Here is a 25,667-nt window from a genome sequence, read left to right as displayed (position 1 = left end):
ACCCCTATCCTCCCTCACAGTCTTTCAATTTGTGATCGCTACCATCATCCCTCAACTCTCTCTGCTTACTTTTTCTTCATTTCACATGGCTGTACCAGCCTGTCGTCAGTCTGTGGGATACAGCTTGGACCCAACTGACTCCAACAGCCCAGAACAAAGAGGTCCAGAAAGCACACCAACACCTCTACATCCTCAGGAGGCGAAGGAAATTCTGCAAGTTCACACAGACTCTTACCAATTTTTATAAATGCACTGTAGAAAGTACTCTATCCGGATGCATCACAACTTGGGGTGGCAACTGCTCTGCTCAAGACCACAAGAAACTACAGAGAGTTGTGACACAGACCAGTCCATCACACAGACCAGCCTCCCATCCACTGACTCCATCTAGACTTCCCACTGCCTTGGGAAAGCAACCAACGTCATCACAAGCTCCTCCCACCCTGGTTACACTCCCTTCCACCCGCTTCTGTCGCATAGAAGATATAAAAGTTTGAAAACACATACCAACAGATTCAAGAACAGCTTTTTCCCTGCTGTTATCAGACTAGTGAACAGACCTCTCATATAATAGAGGTGATCTTCCTCTGCACCTTCTCTGTCGCTGTAACTCTACATTCTGCGTTCTGTTCTAGCACCCTAATGTATTTATGTAAGGTATGATTTGCCTGGATGGCATGCAAAATAATACTTTTCACTGTATTTTGGTACATGTGACAATAATTAATCAAAACAAATCAAACATTCCTGCACATCACTTTAACAGAGTCTTCCCTTAGTCTCTGAGTCCCCATGATTTTTCCCCAGATTCTCTCATGGCTGAGTATTTCCCCACTTCTCTTTTGAAAGCTATTCTTGAATCTGTTTCCACTGTCCTTTCAGAAAGTGCATCCAGATCACAACAACACACGGTGTCAAAAGAAAGTTCCTCACATTCCTATGGATCTTTGCATATTGCCTTCAAATCTGTGCCCTTCCTGCAAATGGGAACAGCTTCTCATTCATTCAACCAAAACACCTCATGATTTTGAATGTCTCAGTTAAATTTATTGTAAAACTCCCACCTTGCTTTAGGGAGAATAATTGTAAATCCCTCAGTCTCTGGAAGGAACTGAATTGCCTCATTCCTGCTCTATTTCACATAGAGGGGCCCTCTCTGAGACATTCATCTGAAAGTGTGGTGTCCAGAACTGGGCACAAAGCTGCAGCAGAGACTGGGCCAGTCACTCAGTGGTGAGCTGAGCCTAAATGCTGAGCTGTGAATGAGGCCTGGGTTCAACTCAATGTAGAAATGCCAGAATTAAGAATGATGTTGGATTTGCAGGAGATGTTGGAGTTGGGAGAGACGTCAGAGTTGGGAATGATGGCGGTGTTGGGAGTAAGGGCAAAACTGGGAGTAATGGTGTTGGGAGCAAGTACTGAGATGGGAGTGATGGCAGTGTTGGGAGTGATGGCAGAGCTGGGAGTGATGGCGGAGCTGGGAGTGACGGTGGTATTGGGAGCGAGGGTGGTGTTGGGAGCGAGGGCAGAATTGGGAGTGATGGCACAGCTGTGAGTGAGGGTGGAGTTGGGAGTGATAGTGGTGTTGGGAGTGATGGTGGTATTGGGAGTGAGGGAGGAGTTAGGAGTGGTAGAAGAGTTGGGAGTGACGGTGACGTTGGGAGTGACAGCAGTGTTAGGAGTGAGGGTGGAGCTGGGAGTGATGGTTGTGTTGGGAGTGAGGGAGGAGGTGGGAATGATGGTGGAATTAGGAGTGAGAGAGGAGATGGGTGTGTTGGCGGAGTTAGAAGTGAGGGAAGAGATGGGAGTGATGGCGGAGCTGGGAGTGAGGGAGGAGGTGGGAGTGATGGCGGTGTTGGGAGTGAAGGTTATGTTGGGAGTGAGGCCAGAGTTGAGAATAATGTCAGTATTGGGGGTTTTCCTGCCTGAGAAACTCCAGCAGACTCAGAAGCGAAATGAACTGAGATCCTGTGTTGGTGAACAGACCTGGAAAAGATATACACTGCAGCTCTCTCAATGCATAGGAGATCATTTGCAGGGTTGCAGCAAGTTTGATAACCAATCCCATCTCATTAATCCCGCCATCACCCTTTAATCTTTGACACTTCAGCAGCACTCTGCTTCTGGAATCTGGGTATTGCTGATTAAAACCATCGCACATTGTCAGCGTCACAGTCAGTACTCCACCTCTCCCTGAGGACCATGCTGGGAGTGTCAGCTCAGTTTTATACATATTCTGTTGGTGTGGGTCTTAAAGCCACAAACGTCTGAGTCACATGTGAGAGTGTTCCTCTGCACACCGCAGAACTGAACACAGTCATAGTTTATCTAAGTCTCTCAAAATCATGATATCCCTGAACCCTCACATTAGTACTTCCACATCCCAGCAATACCCAGGGGATCAGTGGGTATTGTTTGGAATCTGCTGTGTTTATTTCTTTTCCCGAGTTGCACAATTGGTGTCTACTTTGTTGTGGTTGTTCCTTAGGCTGGAATAGCACAGATAGAAACAAGCAGCTCAAGTAACATAAATATGAGGCTGGGAATTGTTGGCACTCAGCCATAAACCATCAGTCAGATTTGGGCTGGGGTTAACAGCTCATCATCAGAATGCAGACAGCGAGCATTGCCTAACTCAGTGATCACCTCAACAAGCTCCAGATTTACTTTGAAATGCTTTCGATTCCTTCTGCATCTCCAGCACCAGGAATGGTAAACTTTAATTTTCTGTTCTGTTCTCTCCTTACCCCCCCCTCACTAAAATAAAATTGGAAAATGTGCTTCATAAGATTTTGGGCTCACACAACAGTCGCAGAGCAGAGGGGTCTATTCAGCCCATCATGTCCATGTTGGCTCTCTATGAGAATAATTTGGTTTGCCTCATACCGTCTCCCTTAACACTGCACATTCTTTCCCTTTCAGTTGCTTTGGCAATCTTTTGAAAGCTCAAACCAATGCCATCTCTGCCATACTCTCAGGCAGTGCATTCCAGGCTCCAACCACTTGCTCCGTCAACAAAATTATCCTTACTTTACCATTGGATCCTTCTGCCAATCACCTTCACTTGGTGTCCTCTGGTTTTTGACCCGTTCCCCAAAGGGAACACTTTCTCCCTTCCTGCTCTGTCCAGACTCCATATCATTTTGAACATTTACTTGCAATATCGTCTAGTCAGATACAATTGAAAGTGTTCCCAGCAGCATGTGGGTGCAAGCTTAGGTACTTGTGGAAATTACACCCTGGGTGAGCTGGCGAGGAATCACTGTCTCTCTCTCTGTCTCTCTCTTTCTGTCTGTCTGTCTCTCTCTCTCTGTCTGTCTCTCTGTCACTCTCCCTGTCTCTGTCTGTCTCTCTCTCTCTGTCTGTCTCTCTCTGTCTGTCTCTGTCTCTCTCTCTGTCTGTCTCTCTGTCTCTCTCTGTCTGTCTGTCTCTCTCTCTCTCTCTGTCTGTCTCTCTCTGTCTCTCTGTTTGTTTCTCTCTCTCTTTCTGTACCTGTCTCTCTCTCTCTGTCTCTATTCACAGAAGCTGCCTGATCAGCTGAGCTCTTCCAGCATTTCCTGCATTTTTGTCTTTATTCCTTTGTTGATTGTTTGGTGAGGACCTTGAAATATTTTACTGCATTAAGATGTTATGAAAATGTAAGTTGTTATATTAAGTACACACTCACAAAGCTGGCTGCAGGAGTCCAGTGCGTGAGGCTGGTCTACAGCAGCAACAGAAGCAGCCAGATTGTTGGAAACAGCCAGAAGATCCACTGTCCCACCCACCTCCACCGACACCCACATGCTCACCGGCGTCCCGCGTCCACATCCCCCATTTCCACACAGCCACCCCATTGTGTCATACAGCCACAGAGCTGTACAGCACGGAAACAGACCCTTCGGTCCAACTCGTCCAATACCAACCAGATATTCTAAATTAATTTAGTCCCATTTTCCAGCATGTGGCCCATAACCCTCTAAACCCTTCCTATTCATGTACCCATCCAGATGCCTTTTAACTGTTGTAATTGTACCAGCCTCCTCCACTTCCTCTGGCAGCTCATTTCATACACACTCCACCCTCTGCGTGAAAAAGCTGCCCCTGAGGTCCCTTTTAACCCCTCTCACCTTAAACCTACCCCTTTAGTTTTGGACTCACCTACCTCTGAGGAAAGACTTCGTCTGTTTACTTTATCCATGCCCCTCATGATTTTATAAACTCTATCAGATCACCCCTCAGCTTCCAACACTCCAGGGGAAATAGCCCCCAGCCTCTTCAGCCTCTCCCTGTAGCTCAAACCCTCCAACGCTGGCAATATCCTTGTAAATCTTTTCTGAACATTTTCAAGTTTCACAACATCCTTCCTATACCAGGGAGACCAGAATTGCACACAATATTCCAAAAGTGGCCGAACCAATGTTCTGTACAGCCCCAAAATAACCTACCAACTCCTATACTCAATGCACTGACCAATGAAGACACACATACCAAACACCTTCTTCAGCGCCCTGTCTACCTGAGGCTCCACTTTCAAGGAACTATGAACCTGTACTCCAAGGACTCTCTGTTCAGCAACATTCCTCAGGACCCTTTGATTAGTTATATAGGTCCTGGACTGATATGCCCGATCCAAATGCAGCACCTCACATTTCTCTAAATTAATCTCCATCTGCCATTCCTCAGCCCATTAGCCCACCTGATCAAGGTCTCATTGTAGTCTGAGATAATTTTCTTTGCTGTCCACTTCTTTGCTGAGGTCCTTATAGACCACATCCAAAATATCCAAGATGGTAGACAGGAGGAAGTTGTGACTGTAAGAGTTGCTGCTTGTTCTGAGGATTTTTCAGTGCTGGAGCTGATTTCCTCTATTTCTTGGAGCAGTAATTACTGTTTTATAACCTGTCGCTTTGCTTTGGAAAAAAAACAGATCAAAACAATGGTACATCAAGGCAGGAGAAAAGAGAGAGAGAGCTGAACTCCACATGGGAAGTTGAGGAAAAAGAGCAGTGAACTTTCACAGCTGACTCTCCATCTACACCCCCACTGCCCCATATCTCTACCATCCGTTCACAACCTCCCCCCTGCCACCTCCCAACCTGCATCCTCCCCAACATCCTCAATGAATCGTATTAGTAGATATGCATGCGGTTATTGTCAACGGTTGGGTGTCCTGCTGTATCATCTTTCTTCCTTGTAATATTATCAAAAAAGCAATTTGCCCACTGACTGGGATGAACTCGGTTTTGGAAATTCAGCAAAACAACTTCAGTTCTTCACCATCTCTGAGAGTGTCCCTTATGTTCTGATCACCAAAAATTGATCTGTATGATTCCCTGACAGTTGGTCTTTCTGAGCCTGAGAAATTGAAAGGAATCAATGTTATCACTCCAGACCAATGTGAAAATTCTGGGCACTTGGCCTTTAGGCTGTCCAGTATCCAGCACAGTTCTTGCTGCCACTCCCTGGAAGTTCAGAGGGCAGTGTGCTGCAGGAGGTCAGCGTGGGCCATCTATTTTGCCGACCTTTGCATCAAGTCAGGGCATTGCCTCTTCAGTGAGGATTTCTAGGTAAATGAAAGTTCACTGGCCTTTCTGAATTGAGGCCGTGCGCTGGGAAGCAGCTGAACAGTTGTTGCCCTGATTCATGTTAGCCTGTCACACACAGAGGATCTAGTGTGCCTTTTACATTGTTCAGAAACTATGCTCTGTCCCTCAGATTCAACAACGCATTGAGATGTATGCTGTGAAGTTAATAACTGAACAATATTTGAGCAGTTTGGAATTACCGGTATTACATTAATGTTGATTATTCACTGACGATACCACAGACAGATTTATTTCTACGTCTATCAGCTGTATTGCAGAGAAATGAGATCCTGTATGATTTATATAATTTATTGGCTGTTATGCCAAATTGGAATAGAATGAGATAGTACACTTTATAGAGAGAGAATGTAATTGTGTTTTGGAAATATCTGAGAGATTTCTGATTTAAGCAACAGTTGACTGCATTTCCATAGTATTTTTATGTGGTGAGATGGGCCAGGATATCACAAAAATGACTAGCAAACAAAAGCTGATTGAAAAACAGGTACGTGTGTCTGAAAAAAGGGAGAAAGATTTTGGGAGCGTATCAATACTTCAGCTCAAAGCCAACTGAACTCACAGCCTGTATTGAATTGATTAAAAGGTGGAATGTGTAAGAGTGCAGAGATGTAAGGGTTATCATGCTAGAGATCATTCATGGGGGGGGGCGGGGTAGTTGAAAACTGAAAGATAGGAATTTTAACATCAAGGTATAGCCAGGCTGGGAGCAGGTGTCTGAGCGTTAGAGTGCAATGGGCGAATGGAGATGGAATGTGGAATATTACTGAGAGTCTGGGGTGAGCTGGTAGAGGTTTCCACTAAATTCATGGGATGAAATTTATTTCAATTTTCCAGTAAGAACTCTAATTCAGTACAGTTATGATTTAATGGAACATTAGTTCTAGTTTGTACATGATGCAAGGATGTCCACGGAAATTTGGAACTGAGATTGGTCGCTTTTCAAAAAGATTTTACAAAGAGTGTTAAGGTCCCCCAAGCTCCCCAGACAGCAGCTTTGAAACTTAGTATATAGTCTTGGGGCAACCTTCTTGATTGAAGCAGGTAGCAGTCTGCCAACACAGCCACAGGAATGAGTTTATAATGCTTCCGGAATCGTTCATTAGCCTTGCAAACATGTCTTTAGTCTAGACACGAGGGAGTGCAGATGTCGTGTGACCTGCATTTTCTGCAACTTATACCTGGATATGACACGTTTTCTGAGCTGCCCACTGGAAAGTTAGCCTGGTGCTGAATTCAAATTGCCACATTGACAAAGAGGGACAGGATCAGGCAGTCACCCAGAGAACAGTAATAAAAACCAAAAGAATTGTGGATTCTGTAAATCAGTTTTCAGGAAGGGTCACTGGACCCGAAACGTTAACTCTGAATCTTTTCTTCCCAGATGCTGCCAGACCCAGAGAACAGTGGCTGGAACATCACTCACAAACTGTAGATATACTAGCTTTGGTTGGATTTACTCCTGGAGGCTTTGTTCACATGACAGCTTGTTTTCAACCACCTCAATCAATCAAACTACCCTTTATTCATTCTATTCAGAACATTCTTACAGCTAGTAAATCAAAGCCTTTAGAGCAAACGAAAAGTAAAGCCTCATTGTTCAATTCTAATTCCTTTATTTCACTGTCTGTCCCATTGCATGGAGCAATAAGAGTAAATAAGAAAACCGAAAATGGATTGTAAAAGCTTCTTCTACAAGTACACATTCCAAACCCATGACTGATATCATCTAGAAGGACAAGGGCAGCAGATACATGGGAACAACACCCCCTGCAAGTTCCCCTCCAAGTCACCCACCCTCCTGACTTGGAAATATATCACTGTTCCTTCACTGCCGCTGGGTCAAAATCCTGGAATTCCCTCCCTAAGGGCATTGTGGGTCAACCCACAGCACATGGACTGCAGCAATTTAAAAATATTCTAGAATGAGAGGTCGTGGTTTTAGGAGAAGGAGTAAAAACACAGATGAGGAGAAATTATTTCTCTCAAAGAGTTGCAAATCTATGGAATTCACTCCCCCAGAGAGCAGTTGTTGCTGGGACATTGAGTAAATTTAAGGAGAAGATAGACCGATTTTTAATTAGTAATGGGTTAAAGGGTTACGGAGAGTGGAGTTGAGACCAAGATGAGACTGCATTTTTGAAGAGGTGATTAAGGTAGTGGACAGGAGAATGTCCATGCATGTTGTCTATATATACTTCTAGAAGGCATTTGATAAAGTGTCACGTAAGAGAACTTCATCTAAGGTAGAAGCCCATGGAATTGAAGGCAAATTACTGACATGGCTGGGAAATCGGTTGGGTGGCAGGCTACAGAAAATGTGGAAGATGAATAGGTGCTCAAAGTAGCAGGATGTGACCAGCAGTTTCCTACAATGATCTGTTTTTGGGCCTCAATAATTCGCATTATTTATTAACAACTTGGATAGGGACACAGATAACCATACATTCAAATTGGCTGTTGACATAAAGTTAGGCAACATTTTAGACAATGTGGTTGATGGCATCAAATTACAAAGGGATGTTGATAGCCTAAGTGAATGGTTTTGAAATGAAGTTCAATGCAAGTGAGTGTGAGGATATTCATTTTAACTGAAAAAGGATAGATCAATGTACTTTCTAGATGGAATGAAGTTAAATACAGTAAGTGTTCAAATAGACTGGGGTTTCAGGAGCATAGATTTTTAAAATGTCATGAACAGTTGCAGAAAATAACCCAGAAACCTAATGGAACACTGGCCTTTATATTGAGAGGACTGGAGTACAAGGATCCTGAGGTAATGTTGCAGGTATACAAAACTCTGGCTCAACTCCCCTTGTAGCACCAGACCTTAGACAGTCAGCTTTGGAGAGAATACAATGTAGGTTTACTAGAATGATCCCTGGACTTCAGAGGTTGTTATGAGGAAAGATTATATAAATTAGGCCTGTTTTCTCTAGAATTTAGAATGTTAAGGGGTGATTTGATTGAAATCTTCAGGATATTAACAGGAAAAGACAGTTTAGATAAGGTGAAACTATTTCCACTGGGTGGGGAATTCTAGAACTAGGAGGCATAATCTGAGAATGAAGGCCAGATTCTTCAGAAGAGATGTTAGGAAGCATTTCCACATGCAAAGGCTGGGAGAGGTTTTGGAACTCTTTTCCACAGTGGGTGAAGGATCTGAACTGGATAAATATTTGTTTGCAAAGATATCAAAGGATATGTGCCAAAGTCAGATATATGTAGTTAGGCCACAGATCATCCACAATCCCACTGAATGGTGGAACAGGCTCAAGGGGCTGAATGGCCTACTCTTGCTCCTAGTTGGTATGTTCTAAGGCAGCTTAGCACCACTGTCTCAAGGGGAAATTAGGAAGAGGCAATAAATCGTGGCTCAGCCACAATCACATGAACAAATTTTAAAAACATAAAAAGGAAAAAAGTGTGGCATTGGGTCTTTAGGAGGTGCAACGGAGTTTAATAATAATTTAATAATCATGAGAAACAAAATAGCAGGAAGCATTATACAATGAATTTTACAATAGAAAATGCAAGAACAATCTCAAGGAAAGCAAAATAATCAAGAAGCAAAAGGAAAAGAGAAACTTTAAAACAGTCACTGGATCATGGGCAGCATCAGTGACAAACATTCACCCAATACCCTTTCAACCTCCAGGTCACTGGGAGGAGAGGGGACCTTCAAACAACCCTTCACATGATTGAGTCATGTGGATAAATGAAGCTGTGTGAGTAGAGGGTGGTGGAAGAAGGCAGCACTGCAATTGGAGGGTTGGAGTGAAGGGGTGGGGCTTGAAAGGAAGCCCTGTGCAGAACCTTCTAGAACTCCTCACTGGCGAGGTTGCTTCAGTAACCGTGGAGCTGAGCAGTTTATCAACCAGAGCATACAGATAACATGCATTTTGACAAAAATCATTTAAAAGCACAGACTGTTGTATGTATATAATGCTTAACTTTAATCTTGAACCAAATAATTAAATATTTGTTTTGTTCTGTTTTTGTCAGCATTTGGGATCATGCTAAATCTGAAGTGTCAAAATGGGGTTACAGTTGGAAAAGTATTTGGTTTTTAAGCTGCCTTCAGAAATGACCCATAGTTGTTGAAACTGCTGGCTCTGGGGAGAGTACATTGTCGTAATTCTCCAAAATTTACTGGATTCACTAGATGTTGGGAAAGGTCCCAGAGGATTATAAAATCTCATGTTACATCATTTTCCAAGATAAGGAAGGTGATAGAAAGCAGGAAACTATAAGTCAGTTAACCACACACACATGGCTGAGTCAACATGGTTTGGTGAAAGGGAAATCATGTTTGACAAATTGATTTTGAGAATGTAACAAGTTGGGTCAATGAAGGGGAGCCAGTCAAAAAGACATGTAATAAAAGGTTATTGCTCAAGAGCTCATGGTGTTGAGGGCGGTATGTTAGCATAAATAAAATATTGGATGCACAACACAAGGGCAGGATAAGTGGGTCATTGTTTGAGTTTGGAGAGCCACAGAGATCGGTGCTGGGGCCTGAACCATTTGGAAGAGTTTGTAATGATTTAGCTTAAGGAGCCAAGTTTCCCGCTGACATGAGGATAGTAGGAAAAGGAGACAAAGAGACAGCAAAGGTTAGGCAAGTTGGTAAAAGTTCAGCAGGTTCTGTTTAATTTGGGGAAAATGTGAAATTGTTCACTTTGGTAGGAAGAACAGAAAAGCGGAATACTATCTGAATGGAGAGAAACTGCAGACTGTTGTGGAGAATAGGGATCTGAGGATCCGTGTACATGAATCACAGAAAGTCAGCTTGCAGGCAGAGCGTGACATTGGGAAGGTAAAGGGAATTTCAGGCCTTTATTCCAAAGGGGATGGATGAGAGTGAGGGGGGCAGCTCACTGCAGCTGTACAGGACAATGGCGACACCACCCCTGGAGAAATATGGACAGTTTGGTCTCCTACTTGAGGAGAGATCTTCTTGCATTGAAAGCAGTTCAGAGATTGGTCGTTGGGGTTTGAATAAGGGGTTTGTCTTGTGAGAAGAATTTGAGCAGGTTGGCCAATGCTCATTGGAGTTTATAAGAATGAGAGATATAAGATTCTGGGGTTGGGGGTAATAAGGTGGATGCTGAGAGGGTGTTTTCCCCTTGTGGGAGCCCAGAACCAGAGGGCACAATTCCAGAATAAGCCTCCCCCCCATTTAAATGGAAGTGAGGAGAATTTTTTTTCTCTTAGAGTCATTGATAGCTGGAATTGTCTTTCCCAGAGAGCAATGGAGGCTGGGTTGTTGAATGTAATCACAGTTGAGTGAGACAGATGTTTTGATTGATGAGGGAATCGAGCGTAATGGAGGGGCACAGGCAGGGAAGGGGAATTGAGAACATAATCAGATCTGCCATGATGGTATTGAATGGTGGAGCAGGCTTGAGGTGGCAAAAGGCCAATTTAGAAACACAGAAACATACAAAATAGGAGCAGGAGTAGGCCATTCAGCCCTTCAAGCCTGATCTGCTATACATTATGATCATGGCTGATCATCCAACTGCTTTTCCCCACATCCCTTATCCCTTTAGCTGCAAAAGCTCCATCAACCTCCCTCTATATAACGCACAATATTTTGGACTCAATGACTTTCTGTGGCAGAGAATTCCACAGGCTCCCCCGATTTCCGGGAGCAGACATTTCTCCCATGTCAATCCTAAACAATTGACCCAGTATCCTTAAACTGTGTTCCCGGGATTTTGTGGTCACCATGGTTGAGGTGAATATTGCGATACATTTAAAGAGAAAAATGATGAAGGTGGAGAAGAGCAGGTGGATGTCGATACAGTGAAGTGACAGACCATGGAAAAACCCCTAAAAACCTCTTCCAACATTCTGCAATCTAATTCCAGGTAATGACTGCAACAAAACAAAGAGCTGCAGATGCTAAAGATATTAAACAAAAACAGAAATTTTTGGAGAGACTCAACAAGCCTGGCAGCATCTGTGGAGAGAAATCAGAGTTAAGGCTTTGAGTTTGATGGCAGCTGGAAAAACTGATATTTATTGCAGAGCCCAGAGAGAGAGAGAGAGATGTATGAAAGGGTTAGGTAAATGAGAGGATTAGGATGGCAGGGTAGGACAAAAGAGAAGCTAAATCAATGATAATGAGAGCTGAGGGTAGTAGAGAATGAGTGGTCTGTACTGAAAGTAACCCATGTCATAACAGGTTAGAGACAAACAAAACTGCAGATGCCAGAATCCAACTTAGGCAAACAAGAGGCTGGAAGAACACAGTAAACCAGGCAGCATTTGAAGGAAGGGAGCTGTCACTGTTTCCGGTATTACCTTTCTTTAGGACCCAGTCATAACAGGGTTGGGTTAAAAACAAAATCAGGGTCTCTAAGTGGAAAAGGAGACGCTATTCTTCCAGTTTGTGCTGAGCTTCACTGGAGCAAGCCTGAGGCAGACGTTGGCCTAGGAATAAGGTGGGGTGTGAAGTGACAGGTACTGGAAGACAGATAATCACTGTAATAAAAATCTATCAAAATCAGGTTCAAGTCTGGCATCAACTGATGTTTGCAAACTTGTCCCATCCTATATTTGTGTTCTCGCAGACCTTGTGGCCGCAGTTTGTGTAATGTGACAGCTCTCACCTCTCGTCATTGATTGGCCGAACGGCCAACATGTACTGAGCATTTCCTCACAATTTTGGAACCTTTTAGATCCTAACCCCTTTCCCTATTCTTGGCAGCTAGTGAAGCCAGTTTGCTCCTTTGTGTTGAGCCTGATTTGTCAACATGAACACTCTCCAAGGATTGTTCTGAAAAGGATGCACCAGGAATTCTGCCAAATACCTATCGCTGGATTCCCAGCTGGTCTGGGATGTTGTCCCATCGTGTGAAGTACTCACAGATCACCACACATTGTGTGAAGATAGAACTTACATTTATATAGCACCCTTCCCAACCTCCCAACATCCCAAAGGGTTTCCCAGCAAGGTTTAGACTTTTACTGCAGGTTGAAGTGCAGAAAAGTCAGCATGTGCACAGCAAGATCCCACAAGCAGGCATGTGATAACCAATCTGACTAAGGATAAATACTGGGAAGTAGTCGGGGAGTTTAATGGGCAAAAAGCAGAAAATTTCTGAAACTCACGGGGACATAGAGCGGTTTTCTATTGAGGTGCATAGCTCTAACTGTCCAGTATCTAGTGGCCCTTTACATTGATGGGGAGTGGCTCCCTCATCTCTATTTGCTGGACAATTTAACCTAAGATAGCGAAGAGCTCTATCAAACAGAGAGATTACTTTGACATCAGATTCTGGGCCAATATCTTGCACTCGAGATTGAGTGAGCAATGCTTCATGAAACAGCAAGGGAGGCTGTCAGATTGGAAAGTACTCACTGATGCTGAGTCAAGGAGGACCTGGCTGCAATAGGGACTACTCCATGATGTGCTAATGATCTGTCTGGTATCAGTCACTCAGGCACTGAAAGCCAATGGCCCAACATGTCAACTGGGAAGCTGACAGAGTTAGGCACTATTCCAGTTTTACACTCAGACTGATTGGAGAATCCTTTGCAGTTGCTGGAGAATAATTTTGTGCAGATGTATTCCAATGTCCCAGCCATCCTCCTCCAACAGGATCTGTTAAAATGAGTCCTTATGACTCACTTTTCAAACATGCACCCCTCTTGCTATTCAGAGCATTTAATGGTTTCATATATTTAAACAGCTTCGCAATGTTATTTTTTTCCTTCTCCACTTGGCCCTGGCTGAAAGTTAGACGTGGTGCCCAAGCTGTCCACAAAACAGATTGGGTTTATTTTCCCTGTGACCAAGTATAAAAAGTATGCACTGCCATGGCTGTATTACAGACCAAGCTGTGGGAAACATAACATTCTGCAAAACAAATGAGAACACACCTACGTTGTTGGAATTTGTTTTTTTTTCTGCTGTGGACGAGGATGTTAGATAAATAACCCTAACCAAACTTCAGCAAATTTTCGGAAAACAGTGCTTGGTCTGAAATTAAAAACCCTGTTTGTTCCAACTATTTCTGAAACCCTCATCAGTGATTTTTCCTGGTTAGTTAATGTAAACATTTGGAATCAAACTATCCAAACCTTGGCTGAAAATGCAGGTGTGTAGCTGCTGTCCTCATGATGAATTCCCACATCCACACTTATCAGAGGTTTTGTGAGTAAACATGTCACGTTGCAATTACATTTCTGTTCATTAGGGGCACTCCTGCACTATTGACAAGCGAGAATAAATAAAGTACATAAGCATTTACGGTGAGAAAATTTAAAATAAATTTTTAAAATATGATTTTGCCAAAAGCAAAGTACTACAGACACTACAAACCTGAAATCAAAACAGGAAGTGCTGGAAATACTCTGTTGAGGTAGAACTTAATAGAATCATTGAATGCCTACAATTGGAGGCAGGCCATTTGGCCCATCGAGTCCACAACACTCTTCCAAACAACATCTCACACAGACCCACCCGCGCACGCCCCTGCCCCCCACAACCCTGCAGAGACAGAGAGAGAGAGTTATTGAAATGATCTTACAGCAGAGGTTGGTGCAGATAATTATTTAGACTGACACCCCAGGGCAGTACCAAAGGAGTGCTGCGCTGTTGAACATAACAAAAACAGAAATTGTTGGAAAGGCTTCGCAAGTTTGGCAGCATTTATGGACAGCAATCACATTTAACATTTCGGGTCCAGTGACCCTTCCTCAGAATGATTGGATATGTCGGTCTTTCAGGTGAGATGTTACAATGAGGTCCTTTCTGCTATCAGTTGTGGTTGTGCTCAGCAGGTACCATCTGAGATACTTTGGGTAGGTTCAGTGCCAGCAACTCTCCTGAGTGGTGTTAGTCTAACTTACCAATACCAAACGAGAACGGGATTCCACACAAAGTCTTCAGGAGGAGAGAAGCTCAGTCTTGCTGAATGGAATAGGTTTATTACACAGTACTTAACAGTTAGTTACATTACATTGCAGTCTCTTGTGAGATGTCCAGCTAGGTTAAGCGTTAGTCTATATTGCTATTAGCTGCACAGACTTAGAAGCTGAATCTCTGTTACACATACACTGGTTACATCACGATGTGTGGAGCTTATCTTGTGATATCAGTTAAAGTTTTCAAATGCTAACTGTTTTAATAGGACTTAATTCTCTCTTGTTGACAGCGGCAGCAGCGTGAGACAGAGTGCCAGGGGAAGGTCAGCTGGTTTCTGTTTCTCCCTGTATAAAAACTTACCTCGTGCAGTAGAGGCCCGCTTGTTATTAGCGATGGGTGTATGGAGGGAACGCGAGCCAGGAAGGAACAGATGAATTCAGGCATTGGCTAAACCCGAAACACTACACGTGTGGTGTCTCTCGCCCATCCTCCTCCTCCTTCTGGAACCAAAAAAGACTGCGTGGCAGTTCAGTAAAGTAAGGCTTTTTAAAAATTCTTCTTCAGGAAATCTCGAGTAGAGGGAATGGAAGCGAGGGCAATTGCATGCTTCTCTTGCAGTATGTGGGAGGTAAGGGCCACTGCTGGTGTCCCCTCTGACTTCACCTGTGAGAAGTGCACCCAACTCCAGCTTCTCAAAAACCACGCTCGGGAGCTGGAGCTGGAGCTGGATTAACTCTGGATTATTCGGGAGGCTGAGGGGGTGATAGAGAGGAGTTACAGGGAGGTGGTCACACCTAAGGCACAGGAAAAAAGGTAATTAGGTGACTGTCAGGAAGGGGAAAGGGAATAGGCAGACAGTGCAGGGATCCCCTGTGGCCATTCCCCTCAATAAGTACACCATTTTAGAGGCTGTTCGGGGGGGAACCTACCAGGGGAAGGCCATTAGCGGACAGGTCTCTGACACTGAGCCTGACCCTGTGGCACAGAAGAGAAGGGGAGAGAATAGGAGAGCAATTGTATTGGGGGACTCGATAGTAAGAGGCACAGACTGGCGGTTCTGTGGATAGACAATTGACAATAGACAATAGGTGCAGGAGTAGGCCATTCAGCCCTTCGAGCCAGCACCACCATTCATTATGATCATGGCTGATCATCCACAATCAGTATCCTGTTCCTGCCTTATCCCCATAACCCTTGATTCCACTATCTTTAAGAGCTCTGTTTATCTCTTTCTTGAAAGTATCCAGAGACTTGGCCTCCACTGCCTTCTGGGGCAGAGCATTCCATATATCCACCACTCTCTGGGTGAAGAAGTTTTTCCTCAACTCAGTTCTAAATGGCCTACCCCTTATTTTTAAACTGTGTCCTCTGGTTCTGGACTCCACCATCAGCGGAAACATGCTTCCTGCCCCCAGAGTGTCCAATCCCTTAATAATCTTATATGTCTCAATCAGATCCTCTCTCAACCTTCTAAACTCAAGTGTATACAAGCCCAGTCGCTCCAATCATTCAACAAATGATAGTCCTGCCATTCCGGGAATTGACCTCGTGAACCTACACTGCACTCCCTCAATAGCAAGAATGTCCTTCCTCAAATTTGGAGACCAAAACTGCACACAGTACTCCAGGTGTGGTCTCACGAGGGCCCTGTACAGCTGCAGAAGGACCTCTTTTCTCCTATACTCAATTCCTCTTGTGATGAAGGCCAGCATGCTATTAGCTTTCTTCACTACCTGCTGTACCTGCATGCTTGCTTTCATTGACTCATGTACAAGAGCACCTAGATCTCATTGTACTTCCCCTTTACCTAACTTGACTCCATTTAGATAGTAATCTGCCTTCCTGTTCTTGCCACCAAAGTAGATAACCACACATTTATCCACATTAAACTGCATCTGCCATGCATCTGTCCACTCACCTAGCCTGTCCAAGTCACCCTGTATTCTCATAACATCCTCCTCACATTTCACACTGCCACCCAGCTTTGTGTCATCAGCAAATTTGCTAATATTACTTTTAATGCCTTCATCTGTATCATTAATATATATCGTAAACAGCTGCAGTCCCAGCACTGAACCTTGTGGTACCCCACTGGTCACTGTCTGCCATTCCGAAAGGGACCCGTTTATCACTACTCTTTGCTTCCTGTCAGACAGCCAATTTTCAATCGAAGTCAGTATTTTGCCCCCAATACCATGTGCCCGAATTTTGCTCACTAATCTCCTATGTGGGACTTTATCAAAGGCTTTCTGAAAGTCCAGGTACACTACATCCACTGGCTCTCCCTTATCCATCTTCATAGTTACATCCTCAAAAAATTCCAGAAGATTAGTCAAGCACGATTTCCCCTTCTTAAATCCATGCTGACTCTGACCTATTCTGTTGCTGCTATCCCAATGAGTCGTAATTTCATCTTTTACAATTGACTCCAGCATCTTTCCCACCACTGACGTCAGGCTAACCGGTCTATAATTTCCTGTTTTCTCTCTCCCTCCCTCCTTTCTTGAAAAGTGGGATGACATTAGCCACCCTCCAATCCGCAGGAACTGATCCTGAATCTGTGGAACCTTGGAAAATAATTACCAACGCGTCCACAATTTCTGGAGCCACCTCCCTAAGTACCCTGGGATGCAGACCATCAGGTCCTGGGGACTTATCAGCCTTCAGACCTAACAGTCTATCCAACACCATTTCCTGCCTAATATAAATGCCCTTCAGTTCGTCCATTGCCTTAGGTCCTTCAGATACTATTACATCTGGGAGATTGCTTGTGTCTTCCCTAGTGAAGACAGATCCAAAGTACCTATTCAACTCTTCTGCCATTTCCTTGCTCCCCATAATAAATTCACCCCTTTCTGACTTCAAGGGCCCAATTTTAGTCGTAACCATTTTTTTTCTTTTTACATAGCTAAAAAAGCTTTTACTATCCTCCTTTATATTTTTGGCCAGTTTGCCTTCATAGCTAATTTTTTCTCTGTGTATTGCCTTTTTAGTTATCTGCTGTTGCTCTTTAAAACCATCCCAGTCCACCAGCTTCCCGTGCATGTTTGCTATGTTATACTTCTCTTTTATACAGTCCTTAACTTCCCTCGTCAGCCACGGCCACCCCTGCCGCCCCTTAGGATCTTTCTTCCTCTTTGGTATGAACTGATCCGGCACCTTCTGCATTATATCCAGAAATACCTGCCATTGTTGTTCCACTGTCATCCCTGATAGGGTATCGTGCCATTGAACTTTGGCCAGCTCCTCCCTCTTAGCTCCATTGTTACCTTTATTCAGCTGCAATACTGACACTTCCGATTCTCCCTTCTCCCTCTCAAACTGCAGATTAAAACTTACCATATTATGGTCACTACCTCCTAATGGCTCCTTTACTTTGAGGTCCCCGATCAAGTCCGGTTCATTGCACAACACCAGATCCGGAATTGCCTCCTCCCTGGTAGGCTCCAGTACCAGCTGTTCTAAGAATCCATCTCGAAGGCACTCCACAAACTCCCTTTCTTGGGGTCCAGTACCATCCTGATTCTCCCAGTCTATGTGTGAATGAGATGAAAGGTTGGTATGTTGCCTCCCAGGTGCCAGGGTCCATGATGTCTCCGATCGTGTCTTCAAAATCCTTAAGGGGGAGAGTGAGCAACCAGCAGGCATGGTACACATCGGTATCAATTAACATCGGTAGAAAATGGACTGAGAATGTGAGAAATGAGTACAGGGAGTTAGGCTGGAAGTTGAAGTCCAGGACAAACAGGGTAGTTATGTGTGGATTACTACCAGTGCCACGTGATAACGAGGTAAGAAATAGGGAGACAGTGCAGCGAAACACATGGCTACAGGGCTGTTGTAGGGGGGAGGGCTTCCATTATGTGGATAATTGGAGCACATTCTGGGGAAGGAGGGACCTGTACAGTGAGGACGGGTTACACCTGAACCAGAACGGCACAAATATCCTGGGAGGGAGGTTTGCTCGAGCTGTGTGGGATGGTTTAAACTAGATTGGCAGGGGGTGGGAAAGCAGATTTGTAATTCAGAGGATGAGGTATTCAGCCTTCCAACAGACACAACAGGGAGTGAGGTGGTTTATAAAGAAATGCGGTCGATGGAGCATAATTAGAGGCGTGTACACTTCAATGCAAGAAGTATCAGAAATAAAGCTGATGAACTTACAGCATGGGTCAGTACTTGGAACTACAATGTTGTGGCCGTTACAGAAACTTGGGTAACTCAGGGAGAGAAGTGGAGGAGCGGATTGGGAGGCAGATACTGGAAAGGTGCAGAAGTCACAGGGTTGTAGTCATGGGTGACTTTGACTTCCTAAACATCGATTGGAAACATTTTAGTTGTAATAGTTTGGATGGAGCGGATCTTTTCCAGTGCATTCAGAAAGGATTCCTGACACAGTACGTAGATAGACCAACACGAGGAGAGGCCACTTTGGATTTGGTGCTTGACAATGAACCGGGCCAATTGTTAGACCTGTTGGTAGGAGAGCATTTTGGCGGTAGCGATCACAACTCTGTTTCTTTCACGATACTGATGGAAAAGGATAGGTACATACAGCAGGGTAAGGTTTATAATTGGGGGAGGGGTAATTACAATTCAGTTAGGTAAGAACTGGGTAACATAAAATGGGAACAGATGCTGTCAGGGAAGAGCGCTACAGAAATGTGGAACATAGAACATAGAACATAGAACAGTACAGCACAGAGCAGGCCCTTCAGCCCACGATGTCGTGCCGACCATTGATTCTCATGTATGCACCCTCAAATTTCTGTGACCATATGCATGTCCAGCAGTCTCTTAAATGACCCCAATGACCTTGCTTCCACAACTGCTGCTGGCAACGCATTCCATGCTCTCACAACTCTCTGTGTAAAGAACCCGCCTCTGACATCTCTGACATCCCCTCTGTACTTGCCTCCAACCAGCTTAAAACTATGACCCCTCGTGTTAGCCATTTCTGCCCTGGGAAATAGTCTCTGGCTATCAACTCTATCTATGCCTCTCATTATCTTGTATACCTCAATTAGGTCCCCTCTCCTCCTCCTTTTCTCCAATGAAAAGAGTCCAAGCTCAGTCAACCTCTCTTCATAAGATAAGCCCTCCAGTCCAGGCAGCATCCTGGTAAACCTCCTCTGAATTCTCTCCAAAGCATCCACATCTTTCCTATAATAGGGCGACCAGAACTGGACGCAGTATTCCAAGTGCAGTCTAACCAAAGTTTTATAGAGCTGCAACAAAATCTCACGACTCTTAAACTCAATCCCCCTGCTAATGAAAGCCAAAACACCATATGCTTTCTTAACAACCCTGTCCACTTGGGTGGCCATTTTAAGGGATCTATGTATCTGCACACCAAAATCCCTCTGTTCCTCCACACTGCCAAGAATCCTATCCTTAATTCTGTACTCAGCTTTCAAATTTGACCTTCCAAAATGCATCACCTCACATTTATCCAGGTTGAACTCCATCTGCCACCTCTCAGCCCATCACTGCATCCTGTCAATGTCCCGCTGCAGCCTACAACAACCCTCTATAGTGTCAACGACACCTCCAACCTTCGTGTCGTCTGCAAACTTGCTGACCCATCCTTCAATCCCCTCATCCAAGTCATTAATGGAGATTGTTTAAGGAACGCATACTGCGTGTGCTCGATATGTTTGTCCCTAGCAGGCAGGGAGGATGCAGGGAAGGTATAAGTTAGCCAGGAAGGAGCTGAAGGAAGGGCTTAGGAGAGCTATAAGGGGGCATGAGAAAACCTTGCCAGATAGGATCAAGGAAAACTCCAAGGCTTTTTACCAGTATGTGAGGAATAAGAGAATGACCAGGGAAAGGGTGGGGCCGATCAAGGATTGGAAAGGGATTTTGAGCCTAAAGAGATGGGAAAGGTCCTTAATGAATACTTTTCTTCGGTATTCACAACTGAGAGGGACCTAGTTACAGGGGAGGACGTTGTGAAACAGGCAGGTAGGCTAGAGGAGGTCGATGTTAGTAAAGAAGATGTGCTCGGAATTCTGAGGAAGTTGAAGATAGATAAGTCCCCCAGGCCTGATGGGATTTATCCAAGGATTCTATGGGAAGCAAGGGCCGAGATCGCAGGGCCTTTGGCGATGATCTTTTCATCCTCACTGTCCGTGGGTATTGTGCTGGAAGATTGGAAAGGGCAAACATCATTTCCCTTTTAAAAAATGTGAACAGGGATAACCCCGGAAATTACAGGCCAGTTAGTCTTATATCAGTGGTGGGCAAATTATTGGAAAGGGCTCTGAGAGATAGGATTTATGATCACTTGGAGAGGCACAGTTTGGTTTGTGACAGTCAGCATGAAATTGAGGTGTAGATCATGTCTCACAAACCTTATTGAATTCTTTGAAGAGATGACCAGACACGTGGATGAAGGTGGAGCAGTAGATGTGGTGTACATGGATTTAAGTAAGGTGTTTGATAAGGTTCCCCACGGTAGGCTCGTGCAGAAGGTAAGGAGGCTTGGGATAGGGGGAAATGTGGCAGATTGGATTCAGAATTTGGCTGACCCTTAGAAGACAAAGGGTGGTAGTGGATAGAAAATATTCAACATGGTGCTCAGTTACGAGTGGTGTACCACAAGGATCTGTCCTGGGTCCTCTTCTATTTGTGGTTTTTGTAAATGATTTGGATGAAGGAGTGGAAGGGTGGATTAGCACATTCATGGATAATATGAAGGTGGATCACATTGTGGACAGTGAGGAGGGCTGTTCTAGGTTACAAAGCGACATTAATAGGATACAGAACTGGGCTGAGAAGTGACAGATGGAGTTTAACCCTGAAAAGTGCGAGGTGATTTATTTTGGAAGGACAAAATTGAAAACAGAATACAGGGTTAACGGAAAGATTCTTGGCAGTGTGGAGAAGCAGAGGGATCTTGGGGTTCATGTTCACAGTTCCCTGAAAGCTGCCACCCAGGTGGAAAGAGTTGTTAAGAAGGCATATGGTGTGTTAGCTTTCATTAATAGCGGGATTGAGTTCAAGAGCTGTGAGGTTATGCTCCAGCTATACAAAAGCCTGGAGTATTGTATCCAGAACGACGAAGAATGAGAGATGACTTGATAGAGGTGTACAAAATGATCAGAGGTATAGATAGAGGACACAGCCAGAGACTTTTTCCTAAGGTGGAGGTAGCTATTACAAGGGGGTATAGTTTTAAAGTGAGTGGAGGTAGATATCAGGGAGACATCAGAGGTAGAATCTTTACTCAGAGAGTGGTAGGGGTGTGGAATGCATTGCCGGAGAGGGTAGTGGAGTCGGCCTCATTAAGGGCATTTAAGCAGCTGTTAGATAGGCATGTGGTTGGTAGTGTAAGGGAGGGATGGAGGTTAGATAGACCTTAGGTTTCAGGTAAAAGTTCGGTTCAGCATCATGGGCCGAAGGGCCTGTACTGTGCTGTACTGTTCTGTGTTCTATGTTCTAAGAGATCCCATGGCCATTAATTTGAAGACAATCAGCAGGTTCCTCATGAGATCTTCAGTCAATATTTAACCACCAACTAAAGTGACACAGAAAAAATGATCTGTTCTGTTGCTGCCTTGCTGTTTGTGCTTCTGGTTGTGTTATTCCTGGTGTACAGCTACCAGCACATTCCAAACTCCTACACTATTGGCAGTAAAGCACATCAGGATGTCCAGCTCTCTTCAAAGGCCCGAAGCCAGTGCAAGTTTTTTTAATTAGATGGAGGCTGAATTACTTCACTGCATCTGGGTTGTATTTATCACTGCAACTCTTCATCTGTCTCACCCTAGATCGAGAGCTCCTATCACCTTCAGCAGGGGGTGTGCAATTATATACAGCCTCAGGGGAAATTCAGTGCAGAGGGCGGGCTGGGTGAAGGATGGCAAAAACATGTACGATACCAGACCTTTCACTGACATTACTGAGTAAGTTTGCCAAAGCTGACTGTTCCTGGTTAATGGACCTAGTAAGTAATGTGTGATTTGGGCAGAGATCAGTTGTTCTCTATTTAGTGGGAAAATTACTCAATTCCCCGAGCACGCTGTATTAAACTCATTACTCTAGAAATGATTCATTAGCAAGAACTTCCATCTCTCATCAATCTTACTCATGAAAGTAAACTACACCCACTGGAACAGGAGTGCTTAGGCCACTGTGAGCTTTCCCTGTGCTGGGTTTAGTGGTTCGGATCAGCCCTGTCTAATTTGTGATTCTGAACAGCAGAAGAGGAAGCTGCTCCAGTCTCTGCCTGGGTACAGGCAAACAAATAAACATCCCTTCCACTCTCAGATCACACAATAACTGCTTTCAGCTTTAGTTCCCTCTGCTTTACAGAGTGAGCCTGGGCACCATCAGGGGTAAAACCTGCCGACAGAATGTGCTGGGACACTCTGGCTCTTTCTCTGCGCAGCCCGTGTTTGACCCCAGGGTTCCACATGGATGCTCCTCACAAGGGGTTTCCCTCGCTGTCCCCTCTGCTCCTTTCTCCAGGCCTGGGCACTCTCCTGACACAACACCATGGACCTGCCTGGTTTTTACAGAGTTTTTCCTGTTCACCCAGCAGCTTGTTACAACATGACATTTCACCAGAGTGGGGACTGACACAGAGGGGGGAGGTCAGGTATTAAAGCATGTGGAGAGACAGCAGAGAAATGGGATCAGTTTAGACGGCTCTCCTAAAGAGCCAGCACCAGTAAATGGTGTTGGGCTGAATGGCCTCCTTCCCTGCAATGGTAAAGTTTATGTGGAAGACATGTAATTTTGAACCAATTTGTGTTGTAAGAGAAAAGAAATAAATTTATGATTAAAACTCACTGATAACGAGTTGCTGAAGGTAATGTTAATCAATTAACAACATCATTGGAAAGTGTTAATGAAAGTGACCCACAGCTCAGGAGATAACTGAGACCAGGAGTTGAACTCTGAACCAGTTCAGTCCCGTTAGGGGATAGACGTTTCTTCTGCAGGCATAACAGTGTAAATTTGCCTCTGTTGTGAATGTTATAGAACTGCAAACCCTAATAACTAAACTACAATAATTTGTATTTTATTCCATTCACTCATCAGATGCGATGTTGCATGTATTACCCGCCCCTAGTTGCCCCTTGAGAAGCTGGGGGTGAGCTGCCTTCTTGAACCACTGCAGCCCATGTGCTGTGGGCTGATCCACAATTCCCTTAAGGAGGGAATTCCAGGATTGTGACACTGAAGGAACGGTGATATATTTCCAAGTCAGGATGGTGAGTGGCATGGAGGAGAGCTTGCAAAGGGCTGGTGTTCCCATGTATCTGCTGCCCTTGTCGTTCCAGATGGAAGTGACCATAGGTTCAGAAGGTGCTATATGAGGATCTTCGGTGAATTTCTGCAGAGCATCCTGTAGATAGTACACACTGCTGTGACTGAGCGTCAGTGGTGGGGGGAGTGGGATGCTTGTGGATGTGGTGCCAATCAAGAGGCTGCTTTGTCCTGGATGGTGTCAAATTTCTTGAGTGTTGTTGGGGCTGCCCCCATCCAGGCAAGTGGGGAGTATTCCATCACACTCCTGGCTTGTGCCTTGTAGATGATGGACAGGATTTTGGGGAGTCAGGAGGTGAGTTACTTGCTACAGGATTCCCAGCTTCTGGCCTGCTCTCTAGCCACTTTGTTTATGTGGGAATCCAGTTGAGTTTCTGGTCAATGGTAACCCCCATGATGTTGATGTTGGGGGATTCAGTGATGGTAACGCTATTGAATGTCAAGGATGTGATGGTTTGATTGTCCCTCACTTGAGGTGGTCACTGCCTGGCATTTGTGTGGCGCGAATGTCACTTGCCACTTGTCAGCCCAAGCCTGGATATTGCCCAGATCTTGTTGCATGTGAACATGGACTGCTTCAGTATCTGAGGAGTCACAAATGGTGCTGAACATTGTGTAATCACCAACGAACATCCCCACTTCTGACCTTATGATGGAGGGAAGGTCATTGTGAATGGTGTTATGGAAGACCGTTAACATCATGAATTGTAAAAGCTGGCCATAACAAATTTTGACACCAAGATTAACAGGGATTGGATGACCAGGAATTTGGTCAAAGAGGAAAGATTTCAGCAGCATCTACAAAGAGGAAAGAGGTTGAAAGGTTCAGCAAGTGACTCGCAAAACTTGGCATGCTGGCCGTAGTGGAGTGATGGTAACTGGATGGGCCACAAGGGGGCAGGATTGAATGACCACAAATCCAAAAAGGATGTGAGCCTGGAGGGGGTAATGGAGACAGGGAGGGTGTGTAGGGGGTGGAGGAGTGACGGAGATAGGGAGGGGGTGTAGGGGCTGGAGGAGTGACGGAGATGGGGAGGGAGTGTAGGGACTGAAGGGGGTGACGGAGATGGGGAGGGGGTGTAGGGGCTGGAGGAGGTGACAGAGATAGGGAGGGGCATGTAGGGACTGGAGGGGGTGACGGAGATGGGGAGGAGGTGTAGTTGCTGGAGGAGTGACGGAGATGGGGAGGGAGTGTAGGGACTGGAGGGGGTGACGGAGATGGGGAGGGGGTGTAGGGGCTGGAGCAGGTGACAGAGATAGGGAGGGGCATGTAGGGACTGGAGGGGGTGACGGAGATGGGGAGGGGGTGTAGTTGCTGGAGGAGGTGACGGAGATGGGGAGGGGGTGAGGATTTCTCAATACAGTATTACAGGATACTGAGGATGGGAAGACAACATAATTCAGTCTGAGAACAACTCAATACAAGAATCAGAACAAAATATGGGTCAGCTGACTGGTGACCCAATCACCATGCCTGACATCACAATGTGAGCTCCAATCATGATTCTTGGCTCTGGGGGTTGGGGGAGGGATCTCAAAGACAAATAAGTTCCCCGAGTTGGACTCCTGTCACCAGGTAAGAGCTCCCAGGTATAAGCCCCCACCTGGACTGAGGGATGCAGAGACATTAATCATCTCCCTGGAGATGCAAGTAAACCCCTGTTTCCAGTATGACTTTGGGAAGTGATAAGACACGCTGCTTTCTTCAGTTCTCTGTTTCGTCAAAGAAACTGACCCTTAACCAGTGAATAACACACTGATAATCTGGTCATCATTACTCTGCAGGTCGGAAATATTACTTTGTACAAGTTGTCTGTCCTTTTCTTTGAAAGCAATAACCACACTTCAGAAACGTTTCTTTAGCCACAAGACTCTTTAGGTCACTAGTTCTGTATTATTTGAAAAGATTGGCGGCTCAATGGTAA

At 44.8% G+C, this 25,667-nt stretch overlaps 1 protein-coding gene across 1 annotated transcript in view; it reads left to right on the top strand.

The window, feature by feature from the left end:
• The first annotated feature begins 1,306 nt into the window (after positions 1 to 1,306).
• LOC125453793 (broad substrate specificity ATP-binding cassette transporter ABCG2-like) overlaps positions 1,307 to 25,667 on the top strand; it is a 70,975-nt gene continuing 46,614 nt past the window's right edge. The window contains exons 1-4 of the mRNA XM_059650969.1: positions 1,307 to 1,551; positions 10,275 to 10,404; positions 14,756 to 14,788; positions 15,031 to 15,094. Coding sequence (XP_059506952.1) covers positions 1,307 to 1,551; positions 10,275 to 10,404; positions 14,756 to 14,788; positions 15,031 to 15,094 — 472 coding nt within the window. The remainder of the gene's footprint in view (positions 1,552 to 10,274; positions 10,405 to 14,755; positions 14,789 to 15,030; positions 15,095 to 25,667) is intronic.

This window comes from Stegostoma tigrinum, chromosome 1 (assembly GCF_030684315.1).
Source record: "Stegostoma tigrinum isolate sSteTig4 chromosome 1, sSteTig4.hap1, whole genome shotgun sequence".
NCBI classification, from domain to species: Eukaryota; Metazoa; Chordata; class Chondrichthyes; order Orectolobiformes; family Stegostomatidae; genus Stegostoma; species Stegostoma tigrinum.
Note: the sequence above shows the minus strand (reverse complement) of the source record. Positions and strands in the feature narration are given on the sequence as shown.